The 14,812-nt window shown below is 31.9% G+C and overlaps 1 protein-coding gene across 5 annotated transcripts in view; it reads left to right on the top strand.

Annotated features, from left to right (window-relative positions):
* The window catches only part of LOC107440814 (uncharacterized), a 651,143-nt gene that overhangs the window by 631,998 nt on the left and 4,333 nt on the right, over window positions 1–14,812 (top strand). For 4 of the 5 annotated variants that reach the window (XM_016053861.4, XM_016053866.4, XM_016053863.4 and 1 more), the window contains exon 16: window positions 11,415–11,567. The exons of the other annotated variant lie outside the window; for it this stretch is intronic. In XM_016053861.4, the coding sequence (XP_015909347.2) occupies window positions 11,415–11,567 (153 nt within the window). The remainder of the gene's footprint in view (window positions 1–11,414; window positions 11,568–14,812) is intronic. 5 annotated transcript variants of the gene reach the window in all.

Below are 14,812 nucleotides of genomic sequence, written 5' to 3'. Positions count from 1 at the left end.
TTGGTTTTTATGTCAGTCAGTTGAATTCGCAGCTCTGGAACGACATTTATAGTCTTAATTTGGATTTAGAATTTATTCGAAGCGAAATACTAATGGAATTTTTCACAAATGCATATTATTTTTTTCATAATTCATTCATTATATTGTTATTAGAAAAAATCTTGTTTTGAAATCCCTTCACAAGCATTTTAATTAAATAACTTCATAAATATAACTGAAATATTAAATAAAAAAGCAATTATTACTTGAATTTAAGTTTAATTACAGGCTTCGAAAATCATAACTGGTTTAAAAAAGATTCTTAGATCTCGGAACCCCAGTGACCTTTCAGAGGAACCCTAGGGCACCACGGAACACCTCGGTAACTGCTGACCAAAGTATCAGTAGTGTCTCGAATAATATTATCAGTCATAAAGTGTCTCATCACTGATGGTTGATAAAAATATCACTACAAATAGGATAATAATATATTTAAGCTGTCGTATCATGACAATAGTAATGTTTTCAATTCCCAGCTATTATTTGTGATAATTTTCTTGTCTTTCTTTTTTCTTTAAGAAAAAAGAACTACATTCAGGTATTGTTAACAACAGTAATGTCCGCATCCTGGATATCTGAGAGTTGCGTCAAAAAGCAAACGATAAATATATAACTCACTTTAAAAAATAAATCAATATAAAAGAGAGAAAGAATAACAACAACAGCAATAGTAATAATGTAAAACATGTTGAATAACAAACAATGGTTGAATAACAAAAAAAATAGTGTGAATTATTTTTTATTTTACTTGAGCTGACAGTCAAGGTTTTATACTTTTACTTTAATAATGGAAAATATTTATTCTTTCAATTACCTGTGCAGTAAAACTGAAAATTTATTCTAAGATACACGAGAAGAATAATTCAATGTTTCCTATTAAATGGAGAATTTCCGGAAAAGTGTTTAATAAACAAATGATGTAACACAACACAAAGAGATTCATTGGTACTGAAAGAATTAAACGCATGATTGATTTTGTAGCACTCATACGTGAAATGTTTCGAAAATTGGCTTAGAAATAATGTTCTCATCAATTTTAAAGATCTCATTTTTCACTATTCATTTTTATGCAATTTTCAATTTTTCAAACTTTATCACGTTTTATTTTTTTCCCTTCCCTCAAATTATCTAATAATGTCTAGAAAAGGACATGATGGCAAAAAATATAGCACCAAGGAGCATGCCGTCATTTTAAGGGTGTTGTTTATCGATCAGTTTTCAAATTTCTTATTTATCAATTTTTATAACTTTTAAATTTTTATAATTTTTTAAACTTTTACTTTTATTCATTATACTTTTTTTGTAATTTTAAACTTAGGATCATCCTGTAATAATGAGAAGAATTGCGTAATTATAAATTTAACTGTTCTAGAATTACCAACATTCTCGTGCATAAAAAATCTGTTATTTTTATTGATAATTAATAATGTTTCAATTTTGAATTGAATGCACATTGTTATACTAGGTTAGTATTTAGTTTGTTATAACAGGTTAGTTATATTCTGTATAATTAAGTCAGTAAAATGAATTAAAAAAATTTCACATTTATATTAGCTAGCAACCCCTAATAATATTTTTCACTTCTTTTTTCAAAGGTTTGAAAATGTATGTTATATTTGTAAAAAATTATCCTGCAAAAAAATTAAAAAAAACTTTCTTTAAAAAAAAAGAAAACTCTCTTTAAAAAGCTTAAAAGCTATGCATGCATTATTGTTAATTTGGGATTACATTTTTAATTATTTTCTGTGCTACATGAATAGCTTCAACAGCGTTTCCCTCTCACTCAATTAATTTTGGTTCATTACCCAAAAAAAGGAAGTCAATAATAAATTTGACGATAAGCGAGTTAGAAGTTAAAACTTCGTAAGATGACGAAGATAAAAATCGTAACCAACATTCGTAATCGAACACATAATAAAGCGAAACTCATCATTAATCTTTCCTTTTAACAATTTAACAAATATTAAACTAAAAATGAACGATGCTATTAAATCAAACCTATTATTTTCTATCCAAACCAGATCCTTAATTTATATGAACAAACTTTTTTTTTCTTTCCAATGGCAGGCACTGAATTTAAATCTTTGCCTATACTATGCTAGAATTGTTGCTCATTTCGCGTTACCCAGTGGGCCCCTGTGAACCAAAGTCACGGAGGCGAGCAACATTGCCCACGCCACACTGCCACAAACCCGTTTATAGGGTCGGCCACATTCGCATATCAGACACACACACAACAGAGGACAGCACAAAGAGAGAGAGAAGCATCCATGCCCAGAGCGGGATTCGAACCCGCAGCCTATGGCTTCGCAGTCAGGTACGCTAACCACTCGGCCACCAGGCCGGCTATATGAGCAAACTATTTTGTAATTAAAATGAAACGAATAACATATGTTACATTAGTTTCTACAGGAAATGGGTTAAACTTCCATTTTACTATTGGAACGTTTTGGGGGAGGTGTCGTTGTTAACTTTATGAAGTGACGTAGGACAAACCCTATCTATTCTGCCCCCGGCTCGCACCGACCACAATGTTTACGGAAAATATCCCTATTGATAAACGGATCATGGGTTAGAGTACCTTTGCTGTCGGGTTAACCGTGAGAGATTTTCCTCCATGTAACGCGAATACCGGTTAGTTCCACCAAAAAAATTCCTCCACGCAGTCTAGTTTCTCCCAATGCTTGACCTAGGAGGTCCCTTGTTTTCTGTGTTGGGTTTAAAATTACAACGGAGAAATGCTGAATTGAAAGTTGTAAGTTAAGTCGGCTGTTCAACAACGGTTATGGAATACAAAATAACAATACACATTCCATGATTTATCTTGAGCAATATTTTGATTGCTTTATAATATGTTAGATAATTATGTATGGGAACAATCAGGGATAATATGAAACAATAATGGGAATAATGTAATACTATTTAAAACGAAATAGACTACTTTGATAACAATAAATTGATGCTTGTGTTTATTTTTGTAGGTTTCGTTCAGTACAGTTTCGTAAATACTTTTCGCCCTTAAACCTTGGAATATGTTTGATATAGCCTAAATTATAATATACCAAGGGATGGGGGTAATATGAAACACCATTTAGAGCCATGGGCACCGCAGGGGTCCAATTTTTGAGGTGGACGAATTTGAAATAGACAGACACCAGTAGCGTACAGTGCGCAAAATAAAAAAAGGTTTACCCTGAATAACTTTTTTTCTAATGATTGGATCTTCTCGTTCTAGGATTCATTCTAAATTATTCAAGAGGGTGACCGCAAATCTGCTAATAAATTAGCGCAGACGATATTTTAAGATAAGTAATCAGGCACAAAAACCTACTTTCTTTGAATAAACATACCTTTTTTTCGACAGATTTGTATTTCTGACCGTAAAATATAGGGTGCAGCCTCAACCTGGGAAATATTTTCACTAATAGTATGATCAGGAGAGCGCTCCAAAGTTTGGATCCTTTAATGTTAATTTTACTTTCTGCGTATTTCGCAATATCTCGAGAACTTTTTAAGCGAATTAAAAAGTTTTTTCACACAATTATAAAATTAGTTTTTCTAAAGATTAATTCCATGCAAAATATGACTTATAGTAAATATTTATATTTTCTTATTATTTCATTTAATGTTTGTTGAAAAATTTTGAATTGTAAGGTATGCAACACAGTTTTAAACGAATTTTTCTCAAATTTTAAAGCAATAATTTAGAATTTAATTTTAAATTGCTCCAAAAATTTTGTTTAATATTACTGAATATTTTTAAAGTTATAACAAAAAAAAAATAAGAAAAAAAAATTCCTTTTTTNAAAAAAAAAAAAAAAAAAAAAAAAAAAGAACGCAAGACCAAAAAAATTAATTTTTTTTATAAAAATGTCCATACTTCCATCAATGTTGAAGCTAAGTTTACGAAATTTTGTGCAATTATTGCATAAAATAAGCAATCTAATTGTTTCGAGTTATAAACTTATTGTTACAATTTATATACTTATTGCTACATTTTTTAGCATACCGTGTTCAAAAACATTATTTTTTCCATTTGTAATCTATTACCCATCCCTCAAACTTTAAATTTCGTTGATATGCATGAGAAATCGCATGATTTACACACTTCTGAAGCTATAAAATTATTCTTTAAGTATTTCTTGAGAAGTGAGGAAAAAAAAAGTTTTAATGCAGAAATGTTTCTATGATTTTGTCCAACCCCTGCAAATGGTTCGAATGTCATTGGCGTGACAGTGGGATGTCAAAATAGAAAGGACCGCTGCCCTTTATGGCGTCTCTAATGGCTACCTGATTGTAGACTGAGATATCAAACATAACGGTGATAAACAATGGGGTAAATGAATTGCAGTTAAGATTGAATGTTTAACGGTATTTCGGAGTTGAATACATTCATTTAATAGAGGGAGTTGACTCTCCCCCATTTACGTGACAGCCGATGACTTCGTCTTGATAAGAAGACAGAACACTTATTTTCATCTAATGATAAAACAGTATGGGAGAGACTAAAAAAGACACTTGTACAACCACTTCCCACGTCCAAATATTTCCCTTATGATATAATAAGATCTATTATGGGACAAAAATCATTTTTCTAAGTAATCATTTTTTTGAAGTAACACTTATATTCAAAACTGTATTGTTATAACAAATTTGGTGAGGTCACAACTATAATGTAATATTTTTTCTTACCAAACGGACGGATGTATATTTTAAATACAATTTTCGCATTCATCTCTTTGTGCATGCATCTGATAGTTCTAAATCATTTAACGAATCTCTTTAACCGTCATTCATAATAGCATATTAATGTAATTTGCACCCAAGAATAATTTTTTTTTTTTTTTTAAATTACACCCGCCATCGTCTTCTCAGACATAAGGTGTCTTGCAGTCCAATACAATACTGAAGTATCTCCAGAAGGTGAGAGGTCATCAGAGGAACGAATGTCAAGAAGAGAGGGGCAATCTAGAGCCCCTGAATTAGACAGGCCGACTCATCATCTATTTTTGCTCCAAAGAGCTAACATAAGCACAATACTAACATAACGTTAACTTGTGAACTTTTTTGCTCCAATATTGCTTGATAGGTCAGCTCTGATAGTATAGGAGCCNAAATCAGGTAAATACAAAAATCAATGTTTGAGGGAGGAATGAGGACTTCAATACTTTAGCTTCGCGGAAAATTTAATTCCTCATAAAATATTTTAACTTGTGCAAAAAAAAATTTCAGCGGAAAAAATGGAAAAATCTGAAAAAAAGCGGAAATCCGCGAATCCGCGGAAGAATCACATCCCTGATAATAGCATATTAATGTAATTTGCACCCAAGAATAACAATTGTTTTTTTTTATTTATTTATTTTTTATTTATTTTTTTCTTTATTTATTTATTAATTTTTATTTTTTTAAAAAAAAAATTACACCCGCCATTGTCTTCTCAGACATAAGGCGTCTTGCAGTCCAATACAATACTGAAGTATCTCCAGAAGGTGAGAGGGCACAAAAGTCATCAGAGGAACGAATGTCAAGAAGAGAGGGGCAATCTAGAGCCCCTGAATTAGACAGGCCGACTCATCATCTATTTTTGCTCCAAAGAGCTAACATAAGCACAATACTAACATAACGTTAACTTGTGAACTTTTTTGCTCCAATATTGCTTGATAGGTCAGCTCTGATAGTATAGGAGCCTTAGGGCAATCAAATAAATGCTCCCCAGTCATAGGCGAAGTAGAATAACAATTGTAAAACGGTTAATAAGATCAGACGCCGATTTAAATAACTTTATCTTTGATATAACGTAGAATTACGTTATTCCAACAATAATAATAATAAAAACAATCCTCTTAAACTCTTAATTTAGAAAACAAACAAAATTAAAAATCTAATAATAACAGTACAGGTAAATACCTTTAAATTAGGGATACGAAAATATTTATAGGAAAATAATACATTGACGTTTTATATCAATTTTATGCTGATGACAACCAAACCAATCAGAAAATGAATGTGGGAAAACTGGATCCTACCATCTGATTTTTCGGCCAATAATACCGACAACAATGGAAAACTGTGACACCAGCATTATATATGCTAAATTTGTGACAAGAATTTTACATAACTAATTTATCATCAAAAAAATATTGAAATATTGAATATTTATTTCAAAAATAAAATTTTGAAATTGAAAATGAAAAACAATCTTGAAAACATGCTTTTTGTTATAATTTTCCTTCACAACGACGTGAAATTCCCCTTATTTTTAACTTGTTTTTTTTTTTTTAAAAAAATAATAATAATACATAAATAAAATAAATAGTGACCTATGCACGGTCTTTTTTGAGTTATAAATAAATTTTCGTCGCTAAATCATATTGCATTTGTATTTTACAAATATCCCAGTCGCATATCCAGTTTTTTCTTCTTTTCAAAATATCTAATGAAAAAGTATACTTATCTATAATCTAAAGAACTTATTAGGAAACAATTAATGGCAAACATATAGTTAAAATTAAAAAGAAATTTTTTTTTTTATAAAGTGAAGTTTTATGAAGTCGTAATCTTTTAGCATTTACGAAAATCGCGAACGGTAAATTTCGGCACTTATTCATTTGCTTTCATAAAAATATAAGAATATTTCTCTTAAGCTAGGTTGAATTGTTGGACTTTTTATAAATAAATTATAAAATTAAGCACGTTATTGCTTCGTAGTCTATGAGTCAAATTATTAGTTACGAAATAATATTGATTTAGTTTAGTTATCTTGGGTTCAATCGTAGTCTATGAGTCAAATTATTAGTTACGGAATAATATTGATTTAGTTTAGTTATCTTGGGTTCAATAAAAGAATATGAGAAAAACTTCTTTGTTTACTTATAATCAACTTCTGCAACAAACTTGATTATCTCAAAATCTTTTGAGAAAAATACACAGCTCTTTAACTTGAATTTCCTTTAGTAAGAGTTTTTAAAATTGAAGTTTAAGCGAGAGATTACCCATTTTACCAAAGGGAGTGGTCAGGTATTTTTCTTACCCGGTCCATGTCATAACTTTGATGCACTGAATCGTATTGAAAATAAATTATTTTCATTTTGTTCCTTTACAGGTCCTTTTAAATATTACATAAGCACCAAAAGGGGCTTCTGCTTATTTTTTTTGCCGATGAGGGGGGGGGGCGGGAGGACTATGAACAATGCCTACAAAAGATTCTAAAATTCCTTTTCAATATTTTTTTTAATGCAAAAGAAAGTAACAAAAAATTTAGAGAAATTACCTATGGAAAAACTTAATTGAAGTATAAGTTTATGGAAAAACTTAATTGAAGCATAAGTTAAATTTTTTTTACGGCTAATAATCGTTGATTCTTTCATGCGACAGAAAAACCAATACTTGCCTCTCACACCTTGCCAGTGGGCATCTAAAATGTCTTACTTTTTCTCAGGGTATAAAATCTTACCCTCTTTGCCCAAAATGCCATCAACATATCAGTGATCCAGCGGGGGAGGGGGTCATTGGGGACATACCCCCCCAAATTGAAAAGAAAATTTAAATAATAATTTTTTTAATAGTTTGCAATAAAATATTTTAAAAATTATTTAAGTGGGCATAAGGTGGATTCTGAGTCTATGATCCCCCCCCCCAGGAAAAATTTCTGGATCCGTCCCTGGAACATATTTTAAACTGCTTGGGACTTCTTCGGGAAGAAATTTACACTTCTTCTCTCCTTGTTTCCGACTTTTTACTCGTCAACGGATTTATGGATCTGGTCTGACACCGTCACACCTTTGGAGATAAGTAACAACAACAACAAGAAGAAAAAGTTAAATTTGGAAAAATAAAATGTCCGCAAGAAATTTCTTCAAAGAGTTTCGGAGGTGAAGAATTTCGAAAAACATTACAGTTTCCTTACAAATATTACTGATAATTTTGAATTAAAAGGTAAATAAAAACGTAAATTTTGTTTTATTTTAAGTTACATCTTTTATTAGATTTTTAATTCTAAAATTAGATTGCTACAATAGAAGATACATTTAAAGCAATAAAAAAGGGGGTCCAGGCGGGGATGTTGTGAGTTTCTTACGTAAGCATTGGAGAGTGGTTTGTGATTTGCTTATTTTAGCAACTTTCATATTTTAAAATTTTCAATTATTATATTAAAATTATCATTAATTATTTCTTTATAACCTCTTATATTGCCAAAATTCCGCTAACATACTGTTTGAATGGCCCTTTTAAAAATGACCGTTATGTTTTAATTCGTTTTTTTATTTTTTATTTCTTCCTTTTTATTACTATTATTATCATTATTTTTGAAATTTTGATATGGATATGCAAGAAATTTTTAGTATGAGATTGACTTTAGAGGCGAAAAAAAATGTTAAAATGTGCACACTAACAGAAAGAATTTTTTTTAAAATTTATTCAATGCTTTAGAGAAAAACTTATTAGTTTAACAAAGGCCGGAATTGAACTTTCTTTAATCACTTTATCCATAAATTCGTAAGCATTTCATTATTTTTAAAATATCATTTTATTGTGTTTTTTTTTCACTATGAGATGTTCCATTAAATTGTATATCGTGAATTAAATAAAAACAAAATGAATACAAAATTTCTCCTGAAGTTTAAAACAAATAGAATTCTCACCTGTTTCAAAGAGATCTAAGAGATAATAGTAGTCCTTGTCAAAAATCCATCGACAGTTTCGGAACTTATTATTGTATCTGAGGTAGGTAGACTCCTGGTATGTAGTGTAGCAAACTTCCCACAATCCTACTCTTTGAAATCTTTGATAAGGAAGAAGACCATCGGATTGAAGCCAATAGGGTGTCGAAAAAGCAATGGTGATGAGCACGACAGCGATTGCGAAGCAAGTTCGAGCCCCGATTTTGGCACAACCCATTATGCTGGACAGTCTTTACAAATTAAAAATCTTCTTCTAATATCCAAAGTTCGAATGAGAAAGAAATAATAATGATAAGTTCCGTAGGAATGATCGATAATTACTTGTGGAAAAGCCAATCACTTATGCAAATTATAACCAAGTCCATGCCAGTTGTGTCAAAATGGGAGAATCATATCCAGATTGGTGTGGAAAAGAAACGTTCGATTGGATGAAATGTGATGAAGAGTAGCAAGAGCAATTTTCTTTTCTGATAAGAAAACAGAAAGTGTGTTTAGTGGGTGTCCACCTTGCTGTCGAATAATTACGTCAGAGTTCGTTTCTGAAATGTTCTGAAAGTTGCAACAACGCTATTTCCTTTTACTATCGAGCGATTTGCAAATTCAGCAAAAGACAATTCATTTCGCAGAGTCACCTTAGCACCGGAAGTAGTATATAAAAAAGAACGTTTCGTACCTAGTTTCTAGGTGGTACCAAAGACAGTCATTGTTCTTTCAGAATATGAAGAATGCCGAACGTTCGGAAAGGGGTGGGGTGAGAGGATTAATCAAGTATCAGAAAAAGTTGTCTTTATTGCCGAATGACCCACTGAGCGGCACTAAGCGGTTTTTTTCTGTGAAGAAGCATTATTTATGCATTATCGAACGACCGTGAAAATCGTTTGCTTTCTTTTATAGATATGTATGTAAATTTCATTTTCACCTTGCATGGTATATTGATTTCAAGACAGTTTCCGTTTCCATATTCGATTTCTAATTTAGCAGATCTTTTAAATTTTAGGAAAAGCGGATCTTAATAAAAACAAAGATAGATAAGAGAAAAGCCTTTAACCTCACTTTCTGTTTTATGCATCGCTGCATGTCGAAAAACAGATAAGTTTGCAGATGTTTATTGTGTAAGAAATTTCATATAACTGTGTCAAACTATTAATTATATGATTCAGCTATATTGTAATTACTAGAACATAAAATCGTGTAACGGCTTTCTAACGGATGATGGAGTTTTCTTTTAATTGTCACAAATTTAATGCGAAGTGAAATGAAATAGTCTTAACAATGAAAGGATTTCATTTTATTCCTTTAACTTGAATTTAAAATCATTAGAATCGAAGAGCGATATAGAGAACGCATTGTAATCATAGCAATACAGCGATTATAGTTTATGCTACCAGTGGTTCAGTGAAATATCGCTAAATACCAGCGTTACTGCATAACTTTTTAGCGTTACAGCGAGCGTTATTGCATAACAATTCCATATTTATTAGAAAAAAAATTTAAAACTGCTCATGGTGTGCATTCGACACAGTTGGCGACTGGCGATTATTAATTTTATCCTATAGAATAGTGTTTCCCAAACTGTGGTACGCGTACCCCCAGTGGTACGTGAGCAGTTTGGCGGAGGTGCGCGTTCTTATGCGAAATATCTTGCAACAAACGAAAATATCAAAAACTTTTATTTGAAAACAAAGCTATCCATGAAAATTTACAATTACGTATTTTTCTATTGTCTATTTTTTGCAGAGTTAATAGTAAATAATTAGTGGTGTCAACAGCTAGTTGTGATTTTTAAATTTTTTGGAATTTTTTTTTACTAAAAAATAAATTTTTTTATTAGTGGTGCACAGCGTTACGAGCAATTTAAAAAGGGTACATAAAAGTTCTAAGTTTGGGAAACACTGCTATAGAATATTTTTCACTGCGTACTCAATAGTTTTGGGACCTTTCATAAATGATGTGACATATTTCAGCATACCCCCCCCCCTCACACCCATATCAGTCTTTTAAACATATGCACACAGATCAGAAACACTTTATCGACACATTTTATTTTTAACAATGACACGTTTGCTTTTTTGAAGAAAAAAAAATATTTGTTGTTGTCGTATGCATTAAAGCAGAGGGGATGCGCTTCTTCTTGTTTTCCCGTGGCGCCATCTATGACCCAAATTTGACTTCTGCCGCACACATACGTCTCAACCCATTTCACAGGGTGGGTCCATTTATAAATCCATTCATTCATCCACAGATCGTAACTTTGACCTGAACCAGAGAATGATCCATCTCCAATTCAGTACTCTCAGAGGTATGATTTGTTATGAGAACATGGAGGACTTTGTGACCCGTCAGATTTATAATACACCAGTCACCATTTACTACACGGGGAGGGTTCGGCCGACGGGGATCGAACTCTCGAATGGTCCCAATGCCCTACCCGCCAGACTATCCCGGCCCAGTAAAATATTCAATTGGTGTATTTAAATTTGAACAAAATGCCTCTGTTCTTGTTCCCTTCGCCATGTCAGGACCTCCAATACAAGCGTTATGGACTTTTTCTCATATTAACTAGATTTTGTATTTGAATTGGGAGATAAAAAAGAATTTTGTGATTAGAGTCGTGATTTGTTAAGAAATTGTTTTTAGAAATATATCTTTTTGAACCTTAGAGAGCAAGTTAAAATCATGTGTTTATTTTCTTAGTATGGTTTGAACCTACAGACCTTAGCAAAGCTCATCGCCCTTTCCTGTCTTCTACATTGTGGAAATCAGCCTTGTCATATGCCACCCCAAACATGAATGAACTCAGAATCATGTACAACACTATTTTTGATAAAAATGTGCCACTCTCATCAGGTATGATCAAGTTGTTCATTTGCTTCAATGTTTTCTTTTTTTCAAATCTGTTTTTTTTCCCCCTTATTCAAGTCTTGAGAATAAAAGCCTATTTTCGAGGGCTCGAATCATGTTGACTTTTTCTACCGCTATAATTTGTGAACCAATGTAGTTTTTACATTACATTATCAAGTATTTTTTTTTCCGCTTTAGTTTCTTGGAATCAGTGATTGGAAAAACTACATTTTTTTTGTTGTTTGCTACAACTACTTTGTAACAAATGTAGTGAATTACAACTACTTTTTTTTAAAAAAAAATGTAGTGACAACAAACTACTTTGGAATTTAGCAACTACTTCACTACTTAAAGGAGACGAACTTAGCTGTAGTACTTAATTCTTCACCCATATTCAAAATGGTTTTGAATAGGAAATTGGCTTACATTAAATGTAAGGATATAATAAAGAACTATTTATTCATGTTTACAGGAGCCAGTTAGTTATTCCGAAACATTTTTTTTTTCCTTTTTCGAATGTGTTCATTTAACCTTCAACTTTTTATGTCTCTTTCGACAGCGAATATATAATTTAAGAAAGGCGAAACTATCAAATAGTTGGAATTTATTAATTGTTTAATTCTCTTTTACTTCCTCTAAGAAATTAAATGCATCGAAAATGCGTTTCCTTCTTTGAAATAACATCCATGTTTCACGCAGGGGCCCCCATCAGGGGGAAAGGTGGGCGCACAATGCGCCCACTTAAAGCTAGGGGGGGATTTTTACACTAAATAAAACGAATAGTTTTTTTTTGGGGGGGGNTTTGGGGGGGGATTTAGAATTTGCCCAAGAATGCGCCCAAGAGCTTGGGGGTCACTGGTTCACGAATCTGCATTCGTATGTGAAAGTGTGACTGAAGTAATTAATTATCTATTTTTCGCAGTTTACACCTGATTTTAAATACGTAATATCTATTAACACTATTAGTGATATTACCAGGTCATTTTCATTCTATCCTTTGACGGAACGGCGAAGATTTGTGCCCGTCAAATTCGAAAAATGAGATACGTTAGAACCGTGTAACTATTCTAAACTAACGTTAAAAGTAGTTGTCAGGAATAGCTACAAACTACTGTTTTTTTTTTTTTTTTTTTTTTTTTTTTTTTTTTTTTTTTTTTTTNTTTTTTTAAATTTACTACTACACTACTCACTTTATTACTTTCTTTTTTTGAAAAAAGTAGCACACTACACTACAAACTACGAAATAAAAAAGTATCGACTACAGTAGTTTCACTTCACTACTTGTCATGAGCTACTTCCGACGACTGATTGGAGTTATTCATTTCACATTTCATATTTACCTTCTAATACACTGATAGTGAAAATGACAGCAATGAATAATTAAAACTTTTACGACTGTTGTTTACCCCCAGAATTTTCGTTTTTTTTTAATATATTAAATCAAATTACTTTTTTTTTTTTGTAAATAATAATTTCTTACGAAAAATGAAAGATTGCATTCAAACACAAGAGGATTTTTTTTTCTTTATTGATTGAAGATTACAAGGAAAATAAAGCAATGTTTATACATAATTAAACAATTTACATTTCACAATAAGAGGTAATTAAATGTAATGAAATAAAGACATTAGCTGTTTTTGCAGATAATACGCGAATAGAAATGAATGTGAAAAAGAGTCCAAATAATGGAGAATTTAAGTGGCATTTCTTGTTTTGTTTTTTCACTTTGTTAAGCTTCATTAAAACACTTTCTTCACTTGTTAGCTAATTGTGCATATTTGCTTGAATGTCGGATATTTGGAATCGTTTTCCAGTTGAAATGAATGAACTTCATAAAAGGAAGAGAAAAGGTGAACACCTTTTTTTTTTTATATATAACCAAAACGATTCTAGCAATGTCAGATTTTCGAATGTTGAGTTTGAAACTTCTGCGTTTAAATAAGAAGCGTGCACAAAGTGAGAGTGAAGCTCGCCGGTTAAGTTCATTTCAGCGATTCAGGGGAAGAAGGTTAAGAAAGTTGTAGCCAAAGAGAATCGGGGGAAGTGAATTCTATAAAAAAGTGAACTTTTTCCAGCCAAACCACCCACTCATCCTGTTGAAATGATAAGACTCTTTTACGTACACTTTCCCAGATCTATGTTTTCCATATTTTTGTCTTGCAAATCCATTAAAAATTGGAATTTCTTGCTATACATCTCATAGACTTGGCTCCTTTTGTTTAAATCCATAATCAGCTTATCCAACGCAACGTTTAGCGTGTCTCTTTTAAATTCTTCTGCGCCGTATACTGAGAGTTTATCTGTAGACTTATCTGAAAATTTTGGAGTAATGCGTCTCTTGTTTATGTCATTGTAGTCTATTCCCACACTAGTACTTAATTTTTTAGCTTTCTCTTCGTAGTCCTTTAGCTTCTGATCTGATTGGTGCCTTATGTTGTTCACGAAGTCCTTTAATGATGCAATTAACTTGTTGCCTTCACGTGTCAACCACACTAACATTGATTTCTTATGTTCATTAGAATTTTCATGATTTTCTAAACAAGTTCCTATGTGTTTCCAATCAGAAAATCCGGTTGTGTATTGAGAAGGGATTTTAGAAAAAGTTTGCAAGTCATACCAACCCTGGTTGAATAATATAACCAAAATCTTTCCAGTGATTGACCATTTTTCATTTTCTTAATGAAATACGTATTTGAAAATTTTCTGTTTTGTTCTTTGTATTTCTTTATTGAAGCTGATTATATATTTTTCGGATCTTTATTTTAAAAGTTAGTCATTTCATGTGAGAGTATGTCATTAATAAAATCATTATTTAGCAATTCTGGCCACAAGCCCACGTCGACATATTTCTCAAACTTAATATTCTTTAAATTTCTTTCCGCCTCGATATTACCGCCCTCTTGCTGAACACCAATATAGTTTTCAGTGGGATCAGAGGGTTTATGGTAGTCAAGACAGTTATTAGTAAACTAAACAAGTTTGTCATTGACGATGAGAACAGAAGTGCGGGGAAAAAAAAATTACGTCGGGTGTTAAGCGGCGCTGCGGAAGTCCGCCGTAATAGACGCGAAAAAATACACTGACCAAAAACAAGCGACGGGTAATTCCCCGTTCCGTTCGATAGACGCGCACATGCATGGGTTGATTGATCTCAGGGTTGCCAACCTTATAATTTTTTATTTTTAATATTAGATATTTTTTTTAATTCAAAATATCACCTATTGTTTTCAGTGGGGACTGGGGCCCTTTGT

This window comes from Parasteatoda tepidariorum, chromosome 5 (assembly GCF_043381705.1).
Source record: "Parasteatoda tepidariorum isolate YZ-2023 chromosome 5, CAS_Ptep_4.0, whole genome shotgun sequence".
Taxonomy (NCBI): Eukaryota; Metazoa; Arthropoda; class Arachnida; order Araneae; family Theridiidae; genus Parasteatoda; species Parasteatoda tepidariorum.
This window is presented reverse-complemented; position numbering and strand designations above follow the sequence as displayed.